Here is a 22,619-nt window from a genome sequence, read left to right as displayed (position 1 = left end):
TGGGATAGCAGCACATTTGGAAAGTGGTGAAATCATATGGCAAAGTCAGCATGGATTTATGAAAGGTAAATCATGTCTGACGAATCTTATAGAATTTTTCGAGGATGTAACTAGTAGAGTGGATATGGGAGAACCAGTGGATGTGTTATATCTGGACTTTCAGAAGGCTTTCGGCAAGGTCCCACATAAGAGATTAGTATACAAACTTAAAGCACACGGTATTGGGTGTTCAGTATTGATGTGGATAGAGAACTGGCTGGCAGACCGGAAGCAAAGAGTAGGAGTAAACGGGTCCTTTTCACAATGGCAGGCAGTGACTAGTGGGGTACCGCAAGGCTCAGTGCTCGGACCCCAGCTATTTACAATATATATTAATGATTTGGATGAGGGAATTGAATGCAACATCTCCAAGTTTGCGGATGACACGAAGCTGGGGGGCAGCGTAGCTGTGAGGAGGATGCTAGGAGGCTGCAAGGTGACTTGGATAGGCTGGGTGAGTGGGCAAATGCATGGCAGATGCAGTATAATGTGGATAAATGTGAGGTTATCCAATTTAGTGGCAAAAACAGGAAAGTAGACTGTTATCTGAATGGTGGTCGATTAGGAAAAGGGGAGATGCAACGAGACCTGGGTGTCATGGTACACCAGTCATTAAAAGTAGGCATGCAGGTGCAGCAGGCAGTGAAGAAAGCGAATGGTATGTTAGCATTCATAGCAAAAAGATTTGAGTATAGGAGTAGGGAGGTTCTACTGCAGTTATACAGGGTCTTGGTGAGACCACACCTGGAGTATTGCGTACAGTTTTGGTCTCCTAATCTGAGAAAAGACATTCTTGCCATAGAGGGAGTACAGAGAAGGTTCACCAGACTGATTCCTGGGATGTCAGGACTTTCATATGAAGAAAGACTGGATAGGATCGGCTTGTACTCGCTAGAATTTAGAAGATTGAGGGGGGATCTTATAGAAACTTACAAAATTCTTAAGGGGTTGGACAGGCTAGATGCAGGAAGATTGTTCCCGATGTTGGGGAAGTCCAGAACAAGGGGTCACAGTTTAAGGATAAGTGGGAAGTCTTTTAGGACCGAGATGAGAAAAACATTTTTCACACAGAGTGTGGTGAATCTCTGGAATTCTTTGCCACAGAAGGTAGTTGAGGCCAGTTCATTAGCTATATTTCAGATGGAGTTAGATGTGGCCCTGGTGGCTAAGGGGATCAGGGGATATGGAGAGAAGGCAGGTACGGGATACTGAATTGGATGATCAGCCATGATCATATTGAATGGCGGTGCAGGCTCGAAGGGCCGAATGGCCTACTCCTGCACCTATTTTCTATGTTTCTATGTTTAAATAGAATCATTCAAGTCGGGTTGTCTTATGAATAAAGGTTCAACAGGCAAGGCGTATCTACTGGAGTTTAGAAGAGCAAGATGTGGAAGATTATTGACGGGGTAGATTCCTCTTGCAGGAAAATTTAGAGCACACTGTTTAAAGTAAGGGGTCACCCATTTAAGACAGAAACATGGCCTTTCCCCGCCCCCAAAGGGTTGAAAGCCTTCCTCAAAAAACAGTGAAACCGGATTTTTGAATAATCAGAGGAAACCAAGATTCACCAAATAAATGGGCCACAAAGATTAGTGAGGTCCTTTTTTCTTCAATGTATTGATTTTGAGAAGGTCATTACCATGGGCCACATCAGCATTTATGGTAAATGCTAAATTCAACTGGGAGATAGTTAAGGATCAACCATATTGGTGGATCTCGGCTTTCAAGTAATCAGACAGAGAGGGGGACTCACATTTCCTTCCTGGAAGGGTATTAGAGAGTGTTGCAACAGTCCGGCAGCTTTTTTCCCTCTGAAACCAATGTTTACTTTAAATTCTGAATATTTTTTAATTAATAAAATCTGAATAACCCTGCTGGCATGGTATGATTTGTACTCATTGGTGTAGATTAATTATCTAGAATTCTGACTAGGTTGCAAAATCAAGTTTTTTTTCTTGGACTATAAATTATTAAAAGTTTGAGTGTAGACTATATAAAGATAATTAATAGATTAAAGGAAACTAATGATGAATAAAATATTTAATTAGCAAAATTACTAATTTAACTTTGGGTCTACAACCAAAGGCATACATTTAGTTTCTGAAGAATAGTAGTGAGAAATGAGCATTGCTCCCTAAATACAATCTAACCAATGCGTCCCAGTGGAGTTTAGCCACTTGTCCTGAAACCCAGATGACTGTTTCAGTACATTCAGCAATTTCTGATGCAACAACTGTGTTCAGATCATTATTTCATCCAGGATGTTTTGCCGGATGTGCCATCTGTTCTTGATCAAGAACAAAATATGTTAATGTAATTGGGGCAGAATTAGGCCATTTGGCCCATCGAATCTGGCTCCGCCATTCAATCATAGCTAATCTATCTTTCCCCCTCAACCCAATTCTCCTGCTTTCTCCCCATAACTTTTGACACCCTCACTAATCGAGAATCTGTCAATCTAGGCTTTAAAAATACCCATTGACTTGGCATCCATAGCCATCTCTGGCAATGAATTCCACAGAAGCACCACCCTTGGACTAAAGAAATTCCTCCACATATCCTTTCTAAAGGTATGCACTTTTATTCTGAGGCTGTGCTCTCTAGTCCTATATTCTCCCATTAGTGGAAACATCCTCTCCACATCTATACTATCCAGTCTTTTCACTATTCGGCACATTTCAATAAGGTCTCCCCTCATCCTTCTAAACAACAGCTAGTACAGACTTTCATGTAATCAGACAGCATTCAAATGCTTATCATACTTTAACCCAGCCATCCCCTGAATCATTCTCATAAACTTTCTCTGGACCCACTCAAACACCAGCACATCCCTCCTCAGATATGGGGCCCAAAACTGTTTACAATACTCCAAACGCGGTCTGACCAGCATTGCATCTCTATTTTATATGTTCTAGTCCTCTTGAAATAAATGCTAACATTGCATTAGTCTTCCCTACTACCGATGCAACTTACAAATAACCTTTTGGGAATCCTGCACCAGCACTCCCAAGTCCCTTTGCACCATTGATTTCCAAATCCTGTCCCCATTTAGAAAATAGTCTATGTCTTTATTTCTACTATCAAAATGCATGATCACATATTTTGCTGCAATATATTCATCTGCCATTACACAACCCACGCTCCCAGCCTATCCAAGTATTTCTGCAGACTCCCTGCTTCCTCTACACTACCACCTATCTTCATATCATCTGCAAACTTGGTCACCAAGCCTTCAATTCCATCATCCAAATCGTTAATATAAAGCATGAAGAGTGACAGCCCCAACACCGACCCCCCTACGGAATGCCACTAGTCTCCAGCAGTCAACCAGAAAATTCCCACTCTTTGCCTTCTGCCTTTCAGCTAACCTTCTATCCATGCTAGTATCTTCCCTCTGATATGATGGGCTTTCATTTTGTGTGGCAGCCTCATGTGCAGCACCTTATCAATGGCCTTTTGAAAATTCAGGTAAACAATATGTGCTGACTCTTCTTTGTCTATTCTGCTATTTACTTCCACAAAGACTTCCAACAGATTTGTCAAGCAAAATATGTATGCCAGAAGTATAATTATTTTCTGCTTTTCTACAAATCCTCATGGGCCACATAGGAAATCAAAAAGATTGTCAAGCTTAATAGATTTGGGTAAAACACAAAATATTGGAGGAGCTCAGTGGGTCAGGTAGCTTATGTGTGGGGAAATAGACATATGGTGTTTGATTTGGGGCCCTTCTTCAGACTGATGTCTAAAGGAAAACCCCAGACTAAAACATAATTTGTCCATTTCCACCCACTGATGCTGCCTGACCCACTGACTTCCTCCAGCATTTTGTGTTTTGGTCAAGATTCCAGCATCTGCAGTTTCTTGTGTCTACATTAAAGGGATGTAAATTGGCCATGGCTGCATTTTAAATATATATCCAAGTAGACCTCCAATTTCCCGTAACATAAGGGAATCCTTTACACAGAGCAGCATCAAAACAAACAATATTACAGATAGTTTGTTTAAGACAGAACTGCTGATGTTGGAAAAATTGAAGGTAGACAAAAAATGCTGGAGGAACTCAGCGGGTGAGGCAGCATCCATGAAGAGAAGGAATTGCCGACCTTTCGGGTTGAAACCCTTCTTCAGACTGAAGAAGGGTCTCGACACAAAAGGTCGCCAATGCCTTTGCTCCATAGATGCTGCCTCATTCGCTGAGTTTCTCCAGCATTTTTTTGTCTACCTAATATTACTGATAGATCTGGGTAAGGAAAATATTAAAATAATAGGAAATAATTTGGGTCATACAATGGCAGTTGCTAATTTTGTTCTGGATGGATGATTTTAAATGGGTCACCACCTTCCTCATTTGTAATTGCTATATGTTCTTGGCCTGTAGAAGGACTGCTTTGATGCTAATCTAAGCACCCTTCACAATCAAATACCTGTAGTTGGTGATTGAACGAGCGAAATTGAGAGTTCCGGGAAAATCAGAATACAGAAGTAATCCGTAGTTGGAGACAATAGGTCAAATTCATGCAGTTTGTGAATGTTTAATATTGTAGCTTTCACCTTATTTCCATCAAATGGATTTGATCAAAATTACACCCCATTTGATTTATCAGTGCCAGGTTTGTTGAAGGAAGGGAAGTGTTTCTCACCTGGCAAACCCCACACCTCGGCTTATTCCGTTTGCATCTCTCAATATCCTTGTTGAGATTACGTGACCAAAAGGCTTCAACATGTTCTCCAGCTCCTGTTCATCCATGGACACGGGAAGATTTGAGATGTACAGGTTGGTTGGGTCCTGTTCCTGCTGCTGCAAAGAAAGAAAGAAAGGTGGCATAAATCTCTCAGTCAATGTGGATTACCAAAAGTGTTCCTGTGATATGAAGCCAGTCTGATTCAATATACATTTCATATCTTAGTAAATAATATTTTTAAAACAGAAATTATCACTGTAATGTACAAACATTGTATTCTCAAAATCTGCTCCTGATCTCACTTCCTGTTATAAAAACACACATTACATTTTGTAACATTTCTGCTAATAAATGCAGAAATTGATAGTTAGTTGGAATTTCTGAGGTTTACGATGATTGATGGTGCATGCAGCCAACTGGAATTTTCTTTTCAGCTCTGTCAAGATAAATAACCAGCTAGGCTTTGACCTTTGCATCACAGCTTTTCATCTGATACTTTCATTGTATTGTGTCCTCAACAGATATTAGGTGACCATATTTAATCTTCACATATTTCAAATAGGCCACCAGTATGCCTATTGCTAATGGTTGGCCAGTAACTCTGGCCCAATATTTGCCAAAGAAGCTGTGAAGCCAGAGCCCTGACCTTCCCCTTCCTTAAGTTTTCTCTATCCCCTCCTCATAGTGTTATCTATGAACTGACCTCAAACATCAAACCTATTTGTTCCAATAGTATAACTAACATTTTCGCTCTGGTTTTCGCACATTTTCGCACTACCTTTCCACCTGCAAGAACAAATTATAAGTACCGTCTCCTTGCAACAAACATATACTAATCATGGTCCTCGATTTGAAAGACTATGACCACGCAGTGCAATCTTGCTGGCATTCCCCAAATATGGAAATAATTAACTGGTTGCTTCTTCAGTATCGAAAAGACAGCACCGCACTGCAAACAAAATGCCCCAGTGAACAAGAGCTAACATTGTCTAAATGGATGCATCTACCAAAATATCCACAGCCATCTCTGCAGGACTTGGCATTCTTCCCCAACAATAATTTGGGTATCCTTCTTCAAGAGGTCAGAATTAGTAAGAGACTTTATTTTGCCAAAACCAAAGTGAGTACTTGATGCAGAAAACCCAGCCATGAATAAATTGTTTTGATCATGGAGCACCTTGAATTTAGCAACCCTCTCACAGACATAATCAAGACTGAGCTATGGGATTGTTTTATAGTTTCGCAGTGAGGAAAACCCTCTTTTCAAGCAAGTCATCTTAACACCTTTTTTACATCGCAAGCAATGAAGCAAAATGCTGGGCCACTCTTATCAGTAGTTTGCAGACATATCTGCACTATGTGCATTGCTGCATAGTCCATCTGTTGTTGTTTGCCATTTCTTTGCACTCAGCCCATCAGTTTTAATAAGGAATCTTTCTTGGTTCGCAAATACATTTTGCATTTTCTCCCATGATTGTGACAACAATTTATTTGTCCTCATCTGTTTGCATTGTAATGATACAAAGGATGACACACATAACTGAACAAAAAATACATAGAAATGTGATTGGCATCAAACATTCCAAAGGGCTTTTATTGCAAATACTGTATAATCAATAACAAAATTGGCATTATGAGGCAGAAATATCAAACTATGCAGCAAAATAAGTATTTATCTGAGAAAAGATATACAGTAATATAAGCATTTTGAACCTAGAAAGTGTCAGTTACATCTTTATAAAATGCTTTGGGCTTCAACATTGCTTCAATTACCTTCAAGCAAATATTATCGGATCTCAGCTTCAGTAACTGACTACCTGACTGGAAAGCAGTTAAAATGAAACAAACGGCAGCATTTTGAGAATGCTACATTCTTAAGTTTATTGCAGTAATTGGGAATGGCAGTTGCACATTAATATACAAAGGCTCATTAATGAGTTCTTCAAATATTTTTTAACAATTCTTTGCAATACTTGAACCTGTAAAGGTCACTAAAACATGAGCTGTATTAAAGAATTCACCAGTCACAAAAGGCGACCCCTCATCCTATTAGGAAGCCTATGCTTATTATATATTGCTGTGAACTATGAATTTACAAAAAATCAATAAAGCAGTATGTTACATACTGCTTTATTGATTTTTTGTAAATGCAACACCAATTTGGAATTCAAGCCAGCCTTTGGCTTTTGAAACTATGAAGCTGTTCTCTGCACAAGAATCTCTTCAGAGTGAGCATGGCAATGAGTCAATTTGTGTCACAAAATGTGGCTTATACACTTTTGCCAAAAATCTGAAGTTGATCTTTTTTTATCTTGCCGTTTATTTGTCTGTTGCCTTGCTAAGAAATTATGTTACAAAGAGCAATAACATATCTCACTCTGTGATTGATGATTCACTCATTAAAGTTGGTTTGGTTTGCATTAGTAAGAATTTCATTCCTTCCTCTCCACCCAAGATTATAAATGAGCTCTCAGTTTAAACAAACGTAAAACCCAAAACTCAAAGAACTACACATTTAAAACATCTCAGAATCCAGAGTGTACTTAATAACACAAGTTGTAGTAAAGTGAGCAATTGATTAAAGCTCCTCAAAAATCAGGATTACAAATGTTCCTTGTTTATATAGGGAAGACACAAAATGCTGGAGTAACTCAGCAGGTCAGCCAGCATCCCTGTAGAACATGGACAGGTGGCATTTCAGGTTGGGATGCTTCTTCAGTGATTGCAGGGGTTGGGGGGCCAGGGCGGAAAGATAGAAGAGTGGAAGAGCAGGATAAAGTATGGTAGGTCATAGGTGAATACAGACAAGTGGAGTTTTTTATATGCAAATGGTTGGTCAAAGGCCAGACAAACACAAGATGTTTGTCAAAAGGACTCGAGAGTTGTGAATTGTGAATTTAGAGGATTGACAAGGTGCGTATTGTTTAGGAATGTTGGTGGAGAGGGAAGGCTGGACAGGTGCAAGGTCAGCCAGGCCTCAGGGGAAGGAGGAGGCGGGGGGGGTGGGGGTGGGGGGGTGGGGGGGGGGGGGGGGGTTGAAGAGGGGAGCTAATCTAAAATTGAAGAATTCAATGTTCATACATATGAGGTGTTGCTCCTCCCTATTCAATTTGATTCCACACAAATTGGGAATGTATGTTGCTCATTAAAATGACCTATGACCTACCATGTTTTGTGCTGCCCCTCCACTCTTCCCAGCCTTCTTTCCTCCAGCCCTGCAATCAGTCTGAAGAAGGGTCCCGACTTAAAACATCACCTATCCATGTTCTCCAGGGATGCTGCCTGACATGCTGAGTTACTCCAGCACTTTGGGTCTTTCCTTGGCAAATTAACATCTGCAGTTCCTCGTTTCTACATTCTGCATCGTTTATACACTTAGTCGTAAAATATAACTTGTTACTAAGTGCAAAGCAAAGAGAACACAAGTAGTAGCCACTCAATGTGATTCCACAGCTATACTCAATGTGTAGCTGTGGAACCTACTGCTGATAGCAATCAACTTCACACTAAAATGCATGCTTTCTATTACTGTGCAAACGTACTTGTGCGGTTTCATAATGTTTCAGACATCTATGGTCTGACAAATTACTAGAACTACTGAAGTGCTGCTACGAGAGAGCCACAGCACAAGTCCACTGTACTGTGCAAGGAAACATGTCTTCCTTTCCCACCCCCTTCCTCAGCCAGTCCACTTAAATGGAAACACACACATTCTACCTTCAATTATGTTTTGAATATTTGTCTAAAATACATTTTGTGAACAAGCAAACATTGTACTTTGTTTTCAATACTAAATATGGCGCCTTTCATGAAAATGAGCACTGAAGCTGAATCTACCTAGTGCCAAATGAAATAGGCCGAGTGGTGCCAGTTAAAAGTAGGAATGACTGCAGCCGATCACAATTTTTGCAGCTTTGGAGAGAGTTAATTGCAATGACAAGGTCAATATCTGCTGTTTTTATAATCGTTTATTTGGGAGTTAATTCTGATATTTACCAATTAACTACAAGCTAATGTATATTGTTCATGAGCAGAATATGGAAGTTGTCAATATTGCAATTAGCTACCATTGCAATTTCATTGAGTTACTATTTGTTAGTAGTAGCAGCAATCACCTCTTATTTTGCCACATTTTTCATTTTGATGGGTCTTTAATTAAATAAATATTGTGCGAGGTTCATTACAACATTGCCAGTTTTGTACAGCCTTCTCAATCAACTGAAATAACTGCAATTTTATGACATTTTGCAGCATGGGGCTCCAGATATGGGTCAATATATAACCATCAAATCAGATGGAAAGACAAGAATATCTGTTCAAATTGATAAAGCTTCATATTGGAATTATTTAACCAAGAAGGATAATGCTTCTTTATTTCTATTCAACTTCTTCTAAAAACAGGGAATTTCCTTATAATTTAAAGGATCAATATAGTGCTTGAGCCAAGAGCTTTTAACTTTAAAAATTTAATGAGCCCACTGATCGGCACTTAGGATAATTCCTGATGAATTTTGCCATGAGAGGAACCTGCAACAGGATGTGGGCTAGTTCTACACAAAGATAGGATCTTTGGTTCTACAGGATGCTCTAGATAGTATGCGGTGAGAACACAACAGGGAAATGGCAGTATATATCTGTCTAAATCTGCATTGCGATCTGTGTTTTGACTAAAATTTAACTTTCTTGAGTTTGGGTTCTGCTAAATGTTCTGTGTATGTGGCAGAAGGTGAATACCACATCCCAAACAGCCCACCTGCCTGCCCCATCCATGGAAAGACCATTGGCCTCATTGGCCACCTCAAAAAAACAGAAAGAAGCAATAATCATCGATGCCAAGCAAGAATAATAGATGTCCAAGAGAAATAATACAGAAATGTGCTGCTGGCAACAAAAAAAACATACTGCATACAATAATCAAATGAATGCAACAGCACAGTGGTGCTGCGGTCGAGTTGCTGCCTTACAGTCCCAGGTTTGATCCTGACTATGGATGCTTGCCTGTACGGAGTTGTATGATCCCTCCATGACCTGCGTGGGTTTTCTCCGGGATCACCAGTTTCCTTCCATACTCCAAAGACGTACAGGTTTGTATGCTAACTGGCTTGGTAAAATTGTAAATTTGCCTAGCGTGTGCAGGTGTGGACTCGGTGGCTGAAAGGTCTGTTTCTGCACTATATCTTTAAACTAAATTACATTTGGCTTTTGTAAAATTTCCATCATGTAGTAAGACCTTGAGCAATGTGAAAGAACTTTCAGGCCGTAATGCTTCACCATCAAAGTTGAAAAATAACGATGAATTGGGAAGCTAGAGGAAGGAATGTGGGTGGGCGGGGAATGGTGGGGCAAAATAGGTGTGTCCACGTGGGGTAGAGGGACACTTGGACACACCTTTCTGGCAAAGGTGGAGGCCTTGGAAATGGGAAGAGGATTCAAAATGGTTAGCAACCAGGAGATCCAGTAGACCTTGGGCGACCGAGCACAAATGTGTTTGGCGGAAAGATCGCTGAGTCTACACTTGGTCTTATTGTTGTACACAAGACCAACAGGAACACTGGATGCAGTAGTTGAGGTTAAAGGAAGTGCACATGCACTGCCTCACCTGGAAGGACTGCTGGGGTCCTTGGATAGAGGCAAGGGAGGAGGCATAGGGACAGTTACAGTTATAGTTTAGCTTATTGTCACGTGTACCGAGGTACTGTGAAAAGCTTTTGCTGCATGCTATCCAGTCAGTGGAAAGACAATACATGATTATAATAGAGCCATTTACAGTGTATAGACACATAAGGGAATAACCTTTAGTGCAAGGTGAAGCCAGAAAAGTTTGATCAAGGATAGTCCGAGGGTCACCAATGAGGTAGACAGTAGTTACATCCCTGCAGTCGATGGGGAAAGTACCTAGGGAGGTAGTGGTTTGGGTGTGAAGGGATGAGTGAAGCAAGGATTTGCAGAGGGAACGGTCTCTGCGGAAGACGGAATGGGGTGGGATGTGAACATTTGACTGGTGGTGGGATCATGCTACAGGTGACTTAATAAATAATATTTTAGCTGATGGGAAGAAAGGCAAGAAACATGGGAACCCTTTTCTTGTTGCATCTGAGGGACAGGGAATGAGAACTTAACTATGGGACACAGAGGAGACATACATGATGACTCCATCTATAAGAGCTGGGGGAAATCACATTTACTAAAGAGAGAGGACATCTCGGAGTTCCCAGAATGGAAAACGTCATGTTGGAAGCAGATGCGGCGGAGGCGGGAAAATCGAAAGTAGGGGATAGCGCCTTTGCAAGTGGCAAGATGGGAGGAGGTATAGTCCAGAAAACCGTGGCAGTTGGTGGGTTTGTAGTAGACACCAGTCGACAATCTGTCCTCTGTGATATAGACAGAGAGATCAAGAAAGGAGTGAGTGGTGTCAGAGGTAGTCCAAGTGTTTTGAGGGCAGAGTGGAAGTTAGTCATAAATTTAATGAAATCAACCGGTTCTGCAGGGGTGCGAGAGGCAGCCTCGAGACAGTCGTTGACGTAGTGGATAAAGAGCTTGGGGATGTTGCCAGTGTACAAGGACTGTTCAATGTAAAAAGCATGCAGAGATGGGGCCCATGGCTGCTCCTTTAACTTGACAAAAGTGAGAGGACTCAAAGAGAAGTTGTCGAGGGTGAGGACAAGTTCTGCCAGACGGAGGAGAGTGTTAGTAGAGGGAAATTGATTTGGGTCTCTGTACAAGGAAAAACCAAAGGGCCTTGATATGCATTTACTTTGTACCTTTCACAACCTTTATGTATCAAACTCCAATTAGGAATTTCTAGATCACGACAACCATTTTAAAGAAGCAAAAATTATCATTTACAGGTAAGAAAAATAATAACTGCACCAAAAATTGGCAACTTTTCATTCTCATTCACACTCTCTATATACTACATAGGCAAACCACAGTCAGGAGATGAAATTTAGTTATGAGGCTCATTAGTGACTGAATTGCCAAAGGTGAGATGCCGAGATGCTGTCAGATTGAATTGCTTTTCAAATGACAGCATACTTTTCCACATAGGTTGTTCAATGGGAACTATGGTTGACTGAGGCCAGAACAAATTTGTAGAGCATGTGATGAATTTTCAAACTATCTGTAGGCTTATTATCCATAAGACTCTACCAGTGAAAATTAAATTCCACAAGAGTAACTGCTAATTTAATGGCTCGCCACCATGCCTGCTGTAATTTTCAATTTTAATACAAAACTATATAAATGTCTCAATATTCTGGTGGATGATGCAATGATGAGGTCCAAATATAATTTTTTTTTTAAACAGATTTGTGATATGAGCATTTTGTGTTGACATTGATATGGAGACTTAAAAAAATATTGAACAATTCATAATTACATTAGCAGAGTTTGTAAAATAATGATCATGTGATAAACTATTGCCAGCACACAATTCTAATTTATGTGGTCACATTTATGTTGAATTCACCAGTTATTAAGGTTTAACATTATGAATATGTTTAGAAGATGTGGAAATCTAATGGAGCTTAATTTCCTGACAGGTTACCTGAAATATGATACGAACAGGTGAATGCCTAAAAATACAGAAGCAGATTATGAAATTGGGAAATGTAGCCAAATTTAACTTGAATACATCATGGAATCAAATGTGTAAATTATTCAAAATCATATTATGATTACATAAGATTATAAAGGAAAAATTATATTCCTAGTATCACAGGCAGTTAAAAGCGTTCTATTACATAGAAACATAGAAAATAGGTGCAGGAGTAGGCCATTCGGCCCTTTGAGCCTGCACCGCCATTCAATATGATCATGGCTGATCATCCAACTCAGTATCCTGTACCTGCCTTCTCTCTATACCCCCTGATACCTTTAGCCACAAGGGCCACATCTAACTCCCTCTTAAATATAGCCAATGAACTGGCCTCAACTACCTTCTGTGGCAGAGAATTCCACAGATTCACCACTCTCTGTGTAAAAAATGAAAAAAGACTTCCCCCTTATCCTTAAACTGTGACCTTTAACTATTAACTATTGACCTTTCATGAGCGAAACTATATGAGATTAGTCTTGAGAAAACTTTTGTTTAATTGGCCTAAAACCATTTAATAACCAGGATCTGAATTCTGGATTTAGGATTTAACTCATCAATTAGGGAAAAAGGGAACGTTTTCTTTTGGATGTAAAAAAAATCTTTATACATTTTTGCACAAGTACTGTCATATCCAAGAGACATGTCCTAACAAAGTGTGTTTATATATATATATTATTATCCTGCCTGAACCAGGTTTCAATGTCATATAACCCCAATGGAGTGAAGAATATGCAAATACACAAGTCAGAAGCAATTGACCCCTCAAGTCTGCTCCACCATTTAACAATATCACAATTGATGGGATCATAACCTCAACTTTGTATTCCCATCTTCCACAGTAACCTTCACCCTTGGCTTATCAAATATCTGTCTTAAAAATATCACCATGAGGAAGAACAATTCTATGATCCCCAGAGAAAAGAAAATCACTTATCTTCGTCTTAAATGGGTGACTGCTCTGTTTCAAACTGTAACCACCAATTTTAGATTTTCTCGCAAAGGAAATAACCCCTCCACATCCACCCTGTCAAGAACCCTCAGGATTTTTTTTTGATTCAATCAAGACACAGTTCACTCCTGTAAGCACAGGCTGTTCAACCTTTCTTTGTAAGAATCTTGTTCGTTCTAGGTATGAATCCAATAAACCTTCTCCAAACACAATACCAGCTTTCCTTAAAAAAGGAGACCAATACTACTCTCCAGATATGGTCTCATCTTTGTCCTATACAGCATAAGCATAATTCTCCTACATTCGCATTCACAAACAGCGAGGAATGATATTCTGTAAGCCTTTCTAATTTCTTGCTGCCCCCTGCATAGTAATCTTTACAGAACGATTCCCTGAGATGCAGATTCCTCTGCATCTCAATAGCTCTGCAATGTCTCACCATTTATATATTACACTATATTTTTGCAAATTATATTCCATTTGCCAGATTTGTCTTTTCACTTAAATCTACGTCCCTACATATCCTCTTGCCAACTTATTTTCTTTCTTACTTTTGCATCCTTGGCAAAATTATCAATCATTCTGCATGGTGCCTTCAGGACAGTCAAAATGTACATAAACAGGCCCTTCAGCACCACTCGACCATGTCAATCAAGATGCCCATTCTTGCAAGTCCCGTTTGCCTGCATTCAGGCCACATCCCTCTAAACTTCTCCTGTCTATTAAATACCCTTGTTACAGTAAACCCTTGTAATAACAGACCATGGGGAGGGAATGGTGTCTGTTATTGCCAATTGTCCGCTATATCCGAGTAAGCGAATTAATAAGTGCAGCATTGGAAAAACAGCCAATAACCATACACAAAACAAGACACACAATAAACAGGATAAGTAAACACAGACTAAGACAAGATTTACTCTGTTTTCAATCCGACGTTCCTTTGTTGCGAGATAAACACAAAAAGCTGGAGTAACTCAGTGGGACAGGCAGCATCTCTGGAGAGAAGGAAAGGGTGACGTTTCGGGTTGAGACCCTTCTTCAGACTGGTTAGGGATAAGGGAAACAAGAGACCTAGACGGTGATGTGGAGAGATAAAGAACAATGAATGAGAGATATGCCAAAAAGTAACGATGATTAAGGTAATTGGTAGCTGTTTGTAGGGTGAAATGAGCTAGTGCGACTTGGGTGGGGGAGGGATAGAGGGCAAGGGACCGGGGTTACCTGAAGTGAGATAAATCAATATTCATACCACTGGACTGTAATCTGCCCAAACAAAATGTGAGATGCTGTTCCTCCAATTTGAATATAGCCTCACTCAGACAATGGAGGAGACCTAGGACCGAAAGGTCTATGGAGGAATCGGAAGGAGAATTAAAGTGTCCAGCAACCGGGAGAGCTGGTAGGTTCAGACGGGCTGAGCGAAGGTGTTCCGCGAAACGATTGCCCAGTCTGCGTTTGGTCTTGCCGATGTATAAATGTCCACATCTTAAACAATGGAGACAATAGATGAGGTTGGAGGAGGTGCAAGTGAACCTCTGCCTAACATATAAAGACTGTTGGGGTCCCTGGACAGAGTTGAGGGAGGAGGTATAGCGACAGGCGTTGCATCTTTTGCAGTTTGGGTGGGAAGGGATGAGTTAACCAGGGAGTAGTGGAGCATACTGTTGAACTGTGGTTACCGTGGTGATGGTACAGACAGAACGGTATATGCCGGCACCCTTAGAAAGTCATAAACTAGATTTTCACATTTTTAATATTATGCCGTTTACGGAAATTTTTAAAATAACATTTATTAATTAAATTAGGCAGTCAGGCCCTTAAACAGCTAAAGCAGCTTATACTTTAACAATCTGCCATAAAAACCAACAGGAACAATATGCGTGACGACAACTTTTGTCCACAAGTAACGCACTGGTTACCGTATAGAATGATCTTTGTGTATTTGTTGACTTGTGAATGTCTGTAAAAACAGAACCTGTTACCCAGGATGCCTGTGTGTGCTTCAACTACAAAAGGTGCAGATTTCATCAGATTATTTTCAGCAAATGTTTAGATCACTCAGTTACACCGTTGAAGTGGCGGGAGCAACAAATGCTATTTCCTGTTGGATTTCCAATGGGGCACTGGTTAAGCGAGGCAGCTAATCTTCAACCCAGTACTCAAGCTTTGTTCCCAATATGAATAGATTCCTCAGTTACAACACATTTTGACAGCCATAACCGAAATCTGTTATAAACAGGTCTGTAATAACAAGGGTGAACTGATTGTTCCTGCCTGAACCACTTCAACTTGTTCCATCATCTGTGTGAAAAGGTTGCCCCTTTAGGTTCCTATCAAATCTTTCCCATCTCACATTAAATCTATGCCTTCTAGTTTATGATTCCCCAATCCTGGGGAAAAGGTTGTGTGAATTCATCCTCTGTGCCTTTCATGATTTTATACAACTTTATAAAATCACCCTTCAGTCGCCTATGCTCCCAGGAATAGTGTCCTATAACTCTGGAGTCCTGGTTCTATCCTTGTAAATCTTGCTTGCACTCTTTCCAGTTTAATGGCATCTTCCCTGGAGCAGTGTGACCAAACCTGAAAACAATACTCCGTGCAGTTTCAGCAACATACAATACAACGTCCCAACTTCTGTACTCAATGCCTTTATTGGCTAAGGCCAGCATAGTAAAAGCCTTCTTCACCATGGTGTCCATCTGAGATGCCACATTCAGGGAACTATGCACATACTCCTAGGTCTCTCTGTCCCACAATACTCTCCTGGCCCCTACTGTTCACTGTGAAAGTCCTGCCCTGTTTGTTTTCCCCAAATGCCACACTTCACATTTGTCTGCATTAAATTCCATTTGTCATTCCTTGGACTACTTATACATCTGTTAAAGATCCACTGCAATTGTTGATAACCTTTCTTCACTGCCTATAAATTACATTTACAAATTGAAAAAAAATTGGTAACTCCAAACTGTTCCATTGTGAACCAGGAAAAGACCCATTTATGTCTATTGTCTGCTTTTTGTTAGCCACCCAAACTTCTATCCATGCCAATATGTACCTCAGAATGAAACGGGTCACTGCACTGATTCTGAAAATTTCCAAGAGGAATCAGATGGAAAATTTGGTGCTTGGCGCTGGCTGTTCAAACCAACTAGTCTTGACATTTACTTATTTCTTATTTGCTTAAAATTCAGACAAATAAATAGGCCTTATAATGTTTCTATTTTTTTTGATGGAGAAATTACACTTTTGTTCATCAGAATTTCTGACAAAGGTGTTGGATAAGGTAAGATGATAAATTGAAAAAAAATGTCCTTCAAATATGTAGCTGTGTGCAAGTTGCCAAACATTAAGATAGGTTATTTTTTCCAACTGGTGCGCTAAATCTCAAATCGACTCCATTTCACCTAACATCATGTTATCAAAAATCACAGACGAAAAAAATTACTGCCGAAAAAAGTGGTGATTTTCAGCAAGAATGGTAACCGTCACATAACCGTTCACCAACTTCTTCTAAAACCATATTAACTTCAGATGAATAGGCAGAAGCAAACTGTTCATTTATCAATTACAATTGAAAATAATGGTAATTGTTATATTATTTTACACATTATGAGCATAAAATACTCATATGACGGATATGACGGCGTAATGGAGATGCTCAGGTTCGTGTGTGCCACGTGATGGAGATGACTAAAACGATCCTAGGGCTAGGGCCTGGGTTAGTCAAAGGGAGTGCTGTCAAGCTTCATCAGATTGTTTCCTGGGCAGGTTTGTCATGTGACAAAGGATTAAGCAGAATCAGGTCTGATGTTCACTTGAGTTCAACAGAGTAAGAAGTTTCTTCATTGAAATGTTTAAAATACTTATGGAGCTTGACGGGGTAGATGGGGAGTTGATATTTCCTCTGGCTGTAATGTCTAGAGCTACGAGACCCTGAATCAAAATAAAGGGTAAGTTATTCAGATGAGGTACAATTTCTTCACTGAGTTGAAGTGAATCTTTGGTACTCATTACCAAAGTGTGGTTTCAGTTGCTGAGTATATTCAAGAATGACATAGGTAGATTTTTACATTTTAAGAGATTCATGATTTAATGCAGGAAAGTGGCAGTGAGGTGAAAGATCAGCCATGACATTATAGACAAGTCAAGCAAGCATATTGCTATGCTCGCTGAATGCGTCAAAATAGATTGCCTCTGAAGTAGGGTCTCAACCCAAAACGTCACCCATTCCTTCTCTCCAGAGATGCTGCCTGTCCCGCTGAGTTACTGCAGCATTTTGTGTCTACCTGCCATATAATGAATTTCTATCATTTATATTTAGGAATCTTTGAGTCCATTCATTGCAGGTGGGAAGAAAAATGGTCAAAATGTGCTGATAAGGTATTGAGCATTACATTGGAGAGCTAAAGTTTGCCTGATTCATTTGTTAGTTTTGTCAGTAAATGGGAGCTAGGTTTCAACTCAATTTGGAAAAGCACCATCAGGAAGCAAGCTTTCCTAAATGGGATCCTGAAACAGAGAAGAAAAATTCATGTAAAATGGTAGCTGACACATCCCTGAAGAGAGGTACTGAAGGACCCTGTCAACTGCTTCAGGTTAAGTTGATCTAAATAATCCACACGTTGGTGGCTCTCAAGTGCAGGGACAAGAACAATCACGCAAAAAGCTGATAATGACAGAATTTTAATTTGAACGATGTGGAACAAACAGACTTATGATCGTTTAAGAAGGAACTGCAGATGCTGGAAAATCGAAGGTAGACAAAAATACTGGTGAAACTCAGCGGTTGAGTTGGCCTCTATGGAGCGAAGGAAATAGGCAACGTTTCGGGCCGAAACCCGTTGCTTATTTCCTTCACTCCATAGATGCTGCCTCACCCGCTGAGTTTCTCCAGACTTATGATCGTATTAGTTTTACACATGTATGTTCATATTGTATCTACCCAAATAGAAAAATGACCTTGAATATGCTAAGCCAGCTCCAATTCCAGTACACTTTTCTTCAGAAATTGGTCAGAAGGGTTTGTGTTATTATATATACAACTCACTGAAGCACTGCAATGGTCTTATAATTGGAAGGCTTCACTATCTTCCAGAGGCCAATTTTGTTACAGGCTCCAAAAGTAATGAGTATGACATGGGGAAGGGGCTTGGCAGAATTTTACTACATACTATTTTGTTGTGATCAGAGTAGATTCTGTTTTTGGGGTAGGCATTAATTTTTCATTGTAAGAATGCAATCTCAGGATAAGTTGCTTGGTTCTTGGTTCTTGGTTCTTAGGCCCTCCAAAATATTCCAACTGGAATTTAAACTGGAGGTGGTAAAGGGAGGGATTAAGCCTGAAAGGGTATAAAGAACACACACTATAGAATTTAACATAAAACATCCCCACACAGCAGAATCAAAGTTTCCCACTGTGTGGGAAGGCACCAAAGTCAGTCTCTTCCTCCACTGTTCCTCGTGGTCAGGGCCTCCCCGTGCCCTCCGCAGTTGCAGCAACGGGTGGCCCGATGTCCAGGACCGCTCGCTGGGGTGATACAAGTCCGACGTCGGGGCTGCGGGACGTCCTCACCGGCGTGGACACCAGAGTCGGCCACCTCCTACCGGAGTCGGCGGCTTCCAAAGTCCGCAGGCCGCGCCGGGTGGAGACTGCTGCTGTAGGCCCTCTGCAAGGCGCCCCAGGACTCCACGATGTTGTTCAGCGCCGCCCGCGTTGGAAGCTCTCCGCACCAGAGCTCCACGATGTTGGAGCAGCGGCCCAACGCTCCGGAGCTCCAAATGGCGACCCAGGTAGGCATCGCCCGCTCCGCGGTGACTCCAGCGCTGCGCCGCCGCTGTAGCAGCCCTGGTCCGGTTCCCGGACCCCGGCAGGAAAGGCCGCTCCGATCCAGCTGGTAGGCCGCGAGGTGGGGGGCGAGGACGCGACTCTGAGAAATAGTCGCGTCCTCGCCAGGAAGAGACTAAAAAACGGTTTCCCCTTTACCCTGCCCCCCTCCCCCACATAGAAAAGTTAAAGTTTCCCCCAACACAAAACTTTAGACTAACTAAAAATTAAAAAAAGATTGAGATAACAGACAGGCTGTAGGTAGAGGCTGCTGCAGTAGAGGCTGCTGCAGTAGAGGCTGCTGCAGTAGAGGCTGCTGCAGTAGAGGCTGCTGCTGCATAAAAGGCACAAATTCCAATCGTCATTTCTGTTCTCTACCATGCATATCCCAGTGCAAGGAAAAGGTTGTGAGGTGACCTCAATTACAGCTATTAATGAAATGCTGGAATAACTATGTGTCAGGCAGCATCACTAGCAAATATGGATAGGTGACGTTTTCAGTCGGGATCTTTTGCATTTGCCATTCTTTGTTTCTACACCTATTAAACATTTCTGAAGCATTTTGAGACATTTGAATTTTCAGTGGCCGAACAATGAATTTTTTGTGTTACAATGTCACTTGATACTGTACATCACCTTTTAATTAAAAAAAACCTTCTTTCTCTGGACTCTTTAAAGGCTGGCCATTTAGGGTATGTATTTATCATTCTAAACACGTGATCAATCACATGTTGACATGTATCTTGGGATGCCATGGTCTTTACGCTAATCATGTGCAATCTGGGACCAGTAGGACTGGATGTGTGGAGAATGCAACACAAAATTTCTAACAATGATAATCCCATCCTGATCTGTAGAGGCAGATCCCAGCAGACTGGGCTTGATATTTAATTTCTGAGAGAGAATGGAGTAGAATTTGAAGGGTACAGGAGGGGAAGCTTTAAAACAAAATCAAGTTTCCTGGCCAACACTAAGCTAGCAGCCAGGCACATCTGCCAGTCACATTTGACATTACAAGAATGTGGTGGAGGATGCCGGGGAAAGTGTGTGCAGAGTCATAGAGTAAGGAAACAGGTCCTTCGGCCCAACTTGCCCACACCGGCCAACATGTCTCACCTACACTTGTCCCACCTGCTTGTGTTCGGCCCATATCCCTACAAACCTGTCCTATCCATGTACCTGTCCAAATGTTTCTTAAACGTTGGGATAGTCATAGAGGTAGAGAGAGTGATACATTATGGAAACAGGCCCTTCGGCCCAACTCGCCCACACTGGCCATCAATGTCCCAGCTACCCTAGTCCCACTTGCTGCGCTTGGTAAATAACCTTCCGAACCTGTCCTATCCATGTACCTGTCCAACCAACTGTTTCTTAAATGATAGGATAGTCCCAGCCTCAACTACCTCCTCTGGCAGCTTGTTCCATACATCCACCACCCTTTGTGAAAAGGTTACCCCTGAGATTCCCATTAAATCTTTTCCCCTTCACCTTGAACCTATGTCCTCTAGTCCTCGATTCCCCTACTCTGGGTTAAAGACTCTGTGCATCTACCCAATCTATTCCTCTCATGATTTTGTATACCTCTACAAGATCTCCCCACATCCTCCTACACTCCACGGAATAGAGACCCAGCCTACTTAACCTTTCCCTATAGCTCACACCATCTGAGGCTGTGTCCCTGCCTCAACTACCTCCTGTGGCAACTCGTTCCATACACCCACCACCCTTTGTGTGAAAAAATTACCCCTCAGATTCTTATTAAATCTTTTCCCTTCACCCTAAAAGATAGAAGAAGGTGGAGGGAGAGATGTGTGGACTGAGAGATGGAGTAATGTCACATAGCTGTTACCAGGAATTTGAGAGAGTATACTCATCAGCAAATAAAGGTTCTCATATGTTGAGTGTGTAAATGTTCCCCCATTGTACATGATCTCCAACACCACAACATTAAATGTATCGCACTGCAACAGGGCAGAATAAAATGAACACTGCACTTTGTGCTTTCATTTTCTTTACACAACAGTATTCATTGCCACCTCACCAAAGTCATTAGACTGGAAAATAATTAATCATACTCTAGCATCAATGGGTGTAACAGGGTGTAATCATGACCTCATCAGTGCTTTACAACCCAAGGCTTCTCTGAAAGTCACCCACATCGTTTTTTCAAATATGCTCGCGTTAGGATTTCACAAAAGTGTATTTTGTTAAGCTAAGTATTTCAGTCGCTCAGGCAAGATGCTTTAGTGCCGGATTACAAGGTCTCTGACCATGACCACCTAGAAAGCAGAGGTGCCATTCTTTGTGAGACAGTTGGAACATGATGCACACAAACAAAATTCAGATCAACCTCAAACTGCATTGTCAGATATAATTAGAGTAATTGATACTCTATGATGATGCAGGCTTAATTAGAGTAATTGATACTCTATGATGATGCAGGCTTAATTGTACAGGAATGCAGACTATCCTACAGGGCATTTTAAAGTGTTTGCACCAAAAGCACAGATGCACTCATTGAATTACACACATTTTAGATCAGCTTTCCTCTGTACATTGTGTTCACTAAAAAGATTAACTCTAAACTATGCAGGAAACAAATGGTATGACAAGATGCGTGAAACATGAAGGAAAAAGCTTTGTTCCAATGGTGTGCCTCCTCAAAAATTCATCACTGAAGTTCTGTCTTTATCTTGAAGAAACTGAAATGCTGGTCATCTATTTTGAAATTATTCACAGAAGACATTGTGAAGCAAACTGCATTAGTATGTCACAATAACCAATATGTTTTGCTTAACTCATTTTCAGTGCAGGTTCTGTTCCTTGAAAGCTGAGGCATCGGGGTACTACTATATTTTGAAAGTAAACGGGTGTTTTGAGAAGCACTTTTTCAGTTAAAATCATTCTCATTAATTTGTTTTTGAAGGCACTCCTTACAATGGAGAACAGTTCTTCTGTGGCCAAGTGGCAATTCTTCCAACATGAACTACTAGCATGAGTAGGTGGCATTTTTAATTTTCAAGATGTTGCATTCTGATGGAGTGCAGTTACACTATGGTGCTTTTCTTTAACCTAGTGCTGTGAAAGATGACATAGAAGGTCAAACCTGTTCATTCCCCTCGTATACATATCCTTCCAGCCACAATCACATGGTAGAGTACTGCTTTTTCTTTCCCTTTACATCCTTAAGGGCTTAACTGTTGATCTGAAGAGGTAAACAAACTCAGCCCCATTACCAAAAAATGTTGTTCTTTTTGATTCAGGTGATTCAACATCACATGGTTCAATGTGTTGGAAGGAACTGCGGATGCTGGTATCAACCGAAGATAGACACAGGACGAAACGTCCCCATTCCTTCTCTCCAGAGATGCGGCCCGCCGAGTTACTCCACCTTCTTGTGTCTACCACATGGTTCAATTATCTAGAAGCTTTAAGGGAGTTTTGAAGGGAACTTTTTGATGTTTCAAATAAAAATTTGGGGAGATTGCAGGCTTTATGCAATGAATGTGAAGCTAAATC

The 22,619-nt window shown here is 40.9% G+C and overlaps 1 protein-coding gene across 7 annotated transcripts in view; it reads right to left on the bottom strand.

Moving 5' to 3' along the window:
• rbms3 (RNA binding motif single stranded interacting protein 3) overlaps positions 1–22,619 on the bottom strand; it is a 1,345,529-nt gene that overhangs the window by 237,032 nt on the left and 1,085,878 nt on the right. For 6 of the 7 annotated variants that reach the window (XM_033047243.1, XM_033047268.1, XM_033047251.1 and 3 more), the window contains one exon: positions 4,686–4,843. In XM_033047243.1, coding sequence (XP_032903134.1) covers positions 4,686–4,843 — 158 coding nt within the window. The remainder of the gene's footprint in view (positions 1–4,685; positions 4,844–22,619) is intronic. The other variant, XM_033047258.1, reaches the window with a different exon arrangement.

This window comes from Amblyraja radiata, chromosome 2 (assembly GCF_010909765.2).
Source record: "Amblyraja radiata isolate CabotCenter1 chromosome 2, sAmbRad1.1.pri, whole genome shotgun sequence".
In the NCBI taxonomy this organism is placed as follows: Eukaryota; Metazoa; Chordata; class Chondrichthyes; order Rajiformes; family Rajidae; genus Amblyraja; species Amblyraja radiata.
The sequence above is the reverse complement of the archived record's forward strand: the minus strand, read 5'-3'. Positions and strand labels throughout refer to the sequence as shown.